Source organism: Tarenaya hassleriana, unplaced genomic scaffold (assembly GCF_000463585.1).
Source record: "Tarenaya hassleriana unplaced genomic scaffold, ASM46358v1 Cleome17, whole genome shotgun sequence".
Taxonomy (NCBI): domain Eukaryota; kingdom Viridiplantae; phylum Streptophyta; class Magnoliopsida; order Brassicales; family Cleomaceae; genus Tarenaya; species Tarenaya hassleriana.
The window spans coordinates 2,881,635-2,887,731 of NW_010965122.1; the positions used below are offsets into that span (position 1 = coordinate 2,881,635).

At 37.3% G+C, this 6,097-nt stretch overlaps 1 protein-coding gene across 1 annotated transcript; it reads left to right on the forward strand.

Annotated features, from left to right (window-relative positions):
- The first annotated feature begins 1,802 nt into the window (after positions 1–1,802).
- Positions 1,803–3,176, forward strand: LOC104810115 (pentatricopeptide repeat-containing protein At3g56030). Its single transcript, XM_010536310.1, is given in 2 exon segments — positions 1,803–2,164; positions 2,167–3,176. Coding segments are annotated over 2 exon segments (948 nt in total). The 5' UTR covers positions 1,803–1,889; the 3' UTR covers positions 2,840–3,176.
- The last annotated feature ends 2,921 nt before the right edge of the window (positions 3,177–6,097 follow it).

The following is a 6,097-nucleotide window of genomic DNA, read 5'->3' on the forward strand; positions in this document are numbered from 1 at the left end:
TCTTTCCCAACCCGGATTGAAATACTCATTTTGCAAAAATACATTCACATGATTTGATACACTTCCAAATTAAAAAAAAAAAAAACCCTATCACATATATGAGATTATATAGAGCAAAATATGAAATTCTTATTGGATTCTACAAAAATTAATTAATTAATTAATTAATTATTCTTAGTTCGGTTTATTTTGATTTACTTTATAATTCTATGCAACTCCTAATTGGGATAAGCTTAGAAACGAATCTTTTTAAACAAACATTTTTTTTTCTCGTTGATGTGATGTGGCGTTTTCTTCCTATATCTTTTTAACCCCTCCTTGTTATCTCTTTTCTTTACCTTTTTTTTTTTTTACCAAAACCAAAATATTCTTCACAAACGCTTGAATGAATCCAAGTCTTATCACGGAAAAGAAGAAAATCTTTAAAGTTGAATCTTATTCCCAAACAATATCTTTTTAATTTTTGTTAGTGATACAACGAATTTACATATTGTCTTATCTCCATACAAAAAATTGAAAATTCATATAATATAAAATTTACATATTATTTTAAATATTAGTTGGATTAAAAAATTTATATTTAAAAATTATTTACAATATATATATATATATATATATATATATATATCTACTTATTTTCCGAACAAACAAAGTACAGGAACGAAAATATTATCTTATAATTTGATCTGAAAAACAACTGTTTTTCCACCCACATAATAAAATTATTTTCTAACTTTTCTTGTTCATCTTATGCGTACTAAAACATTAAGCGAATCCCAACCTAATCCACAATGGAGTTCAATAATTTGGGAACAAGTACGGGCATCCGCACCAGAGGTTACTTGGTACCCCCTTGTTTGGTTCAGTGGCGCAATACCGAGACACTCCTTCGTGATATGGCAGGCCCTGCAACAGCGGCTGTCTACGATGGACCGACTCACTCGTTGGGGAATTCAAACCCCGAATAGATGCACTCTGTTATAAAGAGGCCGAAAACCATGCTCACTTGTTCTTCCTTTGTGAATACAGTGCTGCGATTTCGTCTCATTATGCAGGTAAATTTAGAGGCTGTCATCAAATATCCGTCACGGACCCGGTGAATTGTTTGCAATGGCTGAACCAACCAATAGTGTATGAGCTTTGAAAAGAAAGGAATGGAAGAACGCATCGGAACACTGTATGTCTCTTACAGCGATGCTGGTCAGAATTGATAAAGCGATGAGGAACATCTTAATCTCCTTGCACAAACCGGGAGAAAGAGTAATCAACGAACCCATTCAATTGTGGTATCGCTTTAACTAGCTATCGTTTCTTTAGTCTTTTGTCCGTTATCATGGGAATCCTTGTCTTTTGATCTTGTTGTAAAGCGAATTATTACATATGTATTGTCCGTGAGACTACGATAGAAATATAACAATCACATCTCATAAAAAAATAATTTCATAATAAAATTAAATTATGTTACTTATATTTTGAAATTACGGCGAGACCTGTGCGGTATTCCCTTGGTACGTGGCCCGATGGCCGTACAAAGTTTTAAAAATTCATACAATTTATCGATTGTCGACCATATTTATGTGATTTTAAATTTTACACCTAAGGTTTTATAAATCCAAAAACTGTTCGTCTGTTCATATGCTCTTTTTTATTAAATTTCCAGAAACCAAATAGATTGATTTTGGGGTAATTCAGGTTTTATTTTTGTGCTTGAGTTATTTTCAAGTTCATGGGCCTAATATCCACTGTGAAGCCCATCATACTGTGGGCTTGATTTATAAAATACACAATTACGAATTGTCTTCATCTTCTTCTAAAACCCTAAATAAGGAACAGAAAAATAAAACCGCTTTTCCGATTACCATCGCCGCGAAAACGCTGAAATCTCGACGATGTCTCTTCTCCGGAAACTCCTGAAACAACCGACCAATTCCATATTCATCCCTCAATCCGTATCGGTTCGCTCTTTCTCCGCCGGAAAATCTGATATCGATACTCCTCGTCGTCGTCCGACCACCACCCACTACGACAACCTCGTCTACGCAGCCGGAAGCTCCGGCGACTTCGACGCCGTCCGACGCCTCCTGAACAAGCGTATCACTGACGCTTGCTTCAACACCAAAGACACCTTCAAGTTCCTCGCCAACACCGCTTCCTACTCCTCCGCCCCGTCGCGCGTCTCTGCAGACTCGGCCGGATCGAAGACGCTCTGATCGTGGTCGATGACATGACCAGCGGCGGATTCGGCGCGACGACCTCCACTTTCTACCCGATCCTTAGCGTGCTCACGAAGAAGGACAAGATCGAAGAGGCATGGCGCGTGGTGGATCTGATGAGATCGCACGCGTTGCCTCCCGACGTGACGGCGTACAACTACTTCCTGACCTCGTTATGCTACGACGGAGACGTTGTGAACGCGAGCAAGGTGATGAGGAAGATGGAGGAGGAAGGTCTGTCTCCGGACACGCGTACATACGACGCGCTTGTGTTGGGCGCGTGCAGGGCAGGGAAAGTGGAGGCTGCGATGGTGATACTGAGGAGGATGGAAGACGATGGGGTCGCGATATTATACGCCACGCATGCGCACGTTATCGCGGAGATGGTGAGCAGGGGCTATTATGCGCAGGCGGTGAAGTTCGTGATGGCGTACGTTGGGAAAGACGAGAGATTGGATACAGAGAGCATGGGAGGTTTGGCGAGTAAGCTTATAAAGAGGAAGAGGTTTGAGGAGGCGAAGATGGTTTTGAAGGAAATGGGCATGAGAGGATTGAGGATGGGATCACAATTGAGTGATTTCTACGAAAAGCAGGTCAGAAACAGCTCTGATATTGCAGATGATTGATTCATTTCATCGTTATGGAGCTCTAAATGTGAATGTGCGTGTGCAATCTGTGAGCTGAATTGTAAGGAAGATGTCGAGATATGCCGAAAAGATCGAAACCTTGCTGCACCTTTTCGAAGAGGAGGCGAAATTTCGGGAAATTGGTTTGGAAGTGTTGCAGCTCAAGTATTTGTCTTGCGTTTTCAAGAAAGCAATGGTCATAATTCGACAGGGGTTGCTCAGACAAACCTCTGCTCCGGAGGCCAAGGAACTACCTGACCAGTTCTGTTGTGTAATCAGAGAGACACTTCTCAGAATCTCGATCTCTGAGACATTTAAGTTCATGTTCATGTTTTATGTTCCATTGCTGATGGTTCATGTTATAAGAAGTTTTTATAACACTTGTCTTGAATCCAGAATAGAATGATTTTGAATATCCATCCATTACTAAAAAAAACCCTTCTATGACTTAGCGTTGAGCACAAACCCTTCTATGACTTAGCGTTGAGCACGGGTCGGGTACCCATATTTTTAGAGATATCCGTCTTCGTTTTCGTCTTCGCGGGTTTTAGAGAAATATTATATCTATCTCACAAGATCTGGGTACCGGTTGGACGGGTACCCATACCATAGCTAAAAGACAGGTACCTAAGAATACCTGTACTCATATATAAAACATTAAGCAATATAAAATTAAACCAAATAATCAACAAAAATATATATATTTTAGTCCAGAAATATAAACACATTTATATGTTTGAAAATTCTTAAAATATAAAAATATGTATAGAATCCTAGAAAAATTTTCAAAAATACAAAATGATTTGAATTTGAATTCACCAAAACTTAAAAATCCAATATATAATCTCAAAGAAAGGAGAAATAACCTAAGTATTTTGATAATTATATTAAGAATATAAAGGTAATTTTGTAATTTTAATAAATACACGGATATTTTCGGGTATCCGTTATTTCAATATATAAAACCCGAACCCGAACCCGTATAACTGGTATTCCACTTTTTAATACTCGTTTTTCGTCTTCGTTAGGTATCGAGTATCATTTTTTCGGGTATCTACGAGATCGGGTATCCGCATACCCGCAGATAACGTTTAAATACCCAGCCCTTATGACTAGGGATTTTTTTTTTTGTAATTTAGTTCATATTTTGTCGATGGCATTTCAAAACAAAGCAGAAGAAGAGTGTAGAAACCAAACTCCCGAAACCAAACTAAAATACTTCTGTTTCTAAACTTGAGACACAAAGGAAATGACATGTGAATCTGTCAAAGAAAAACTCCATTTAATTATCAATGCCACACTTACCCTTTAAATACAACAACAATAGAGACAAAACAACCAAAACGAAAAACAAGGCAACATAATCACACGTGCCATCGTGCTTATCCCCATATTCTCTCTTTGAAATCTAACCCTAAAGACTCGGACTTTGTAACAGAAGCAATAATGATGCAACGGTCCATATTGACAAGATTATATCCTAACATTCTCCCCCTTAATCTTGTCGTTCCGTTTTCTTCATTCGAGTTCATCGGCGGCTTCTATGATCAGCAACATCTTGCTCTTCCTTTTCATTTTTCTTTCTCTCAAACTCTCAACGTAGAGTTTTAAGTCCGAACCTCCTTCGTTCCCGAAATATTAAGGTTCAACGTTCTCAAGATATCTCATGTTTCCTTTGGAGACACTTTTCCACCACAAGGTATTTTCACTCGTACCTTGATAACCGACGTCAAATACCATGACGTCATTACGAGGGTCTACAAACCCTTTTGATTCCACATCCAGAGGGTGACACTTCCCTCTCGCAACCGTTCTCTCATTGGTTGTCATACTCTAAGCCTTTCCTTGGCTTTCACACGAAATCCTTTCATGGATCTCTTCTTCTTTATGGGGCTTTTCTTGCTCCATTCCTTTTTCCTTCCGGAGCTTTTCCTGCTCCAACTTCTTCTTTCCGGAGTTTTTTCTACTCCATCTCTTTTTCCGAAGCTCTTCTTGCTCCATCTTCTTCTTCTTTCCTTTTGTTCTTGCATCATTTTGTTCTACACAACGAGAACCGTCATCGTCTTTTATTTCACACCCATCTTCGCCGTCAGCTCCGTATTCTTCTTCATCGTCATCGTCTTCATCATCCTCTCCGTCCTTCACCCCCTCTACAGCCATATTGTCTATTACTCCCTAGATCGAACCGCGCTCTGATACCACATGTAGAAACCAAACTCCCGAAACCAAACTAAAATACTTCTGTTTCTAAACTTGAGACACAAAGGAAATGACATGTGAATCTGTCAAAGAAAAACTCCATTTAATTATCAATGCCACACTTACCCTTTAAATACAACAACAATAGAGACAAAACAACCAAAACGAAAAACAAGGCAACATAATCACACGTGCCATCGTGCTTATCCCCATATTCTCTCTTTGAAATCTAACCCTAAAGACTCGGACTTTGTAACAGAAGCAATAATGATGCAACGGTCCATATTGACAAGATTATATCCTAACAAAGAGCGTCTCACAAAAAATAAAATCGGCCCAAATGTGCTCATATTGCAATATGGAAGCCCTAAAAGCGGCTCAAATGAGCTCATACATGTAAACCCTTGGCCCAAATATGCCCATCTTGTTTTTAACAGTGTCTGGATTATTTTATTATTGCCAAGTGCATTAATAAAAGGTTATGTGAATTCTAATTATTTTAAGTTTTTTACAGAATTAGTTAGTATCAATATTTATTTTTGCTTTCGATTGTTTGGTTTTAACATTTGTTATAAAAAGTTTTATGTTGATATTTTAAATATTTATCTTTTCACACCTGACTCGTGAAACCCTCCTTTTTTTATATGAAAAATGGTCTAAATTCAATAATACAACGAATTTTGATCTTTCGAAATCATTTAACTGTTATTTCTAAATTAGTTTGATGTTATAATTAATTTTGTGAATTGTTGTCGATCTCTATCTCCTTATTTTAATTCTAATAACATCGATATTCGTCTGAAAATAAAAAACAATAACTGAGAAAACATTGTACTTTTAAAAATCCTGTACTTTTCTCTCGTCGCAATTTAAACCCTATACTTTTTTTTTATCCAAAAAAACATTGTACTTTTAAAAATTGGCAATTAAAACTCTATACTTTTAAAAATTGGCAAATAAAACCCTGAACGAAAAAATATATTATTTAATGCTGACATGGCATCTAGTCATCTGCCACATCATCAATCCCTAATATTTAATAATATTAATTAATATAAT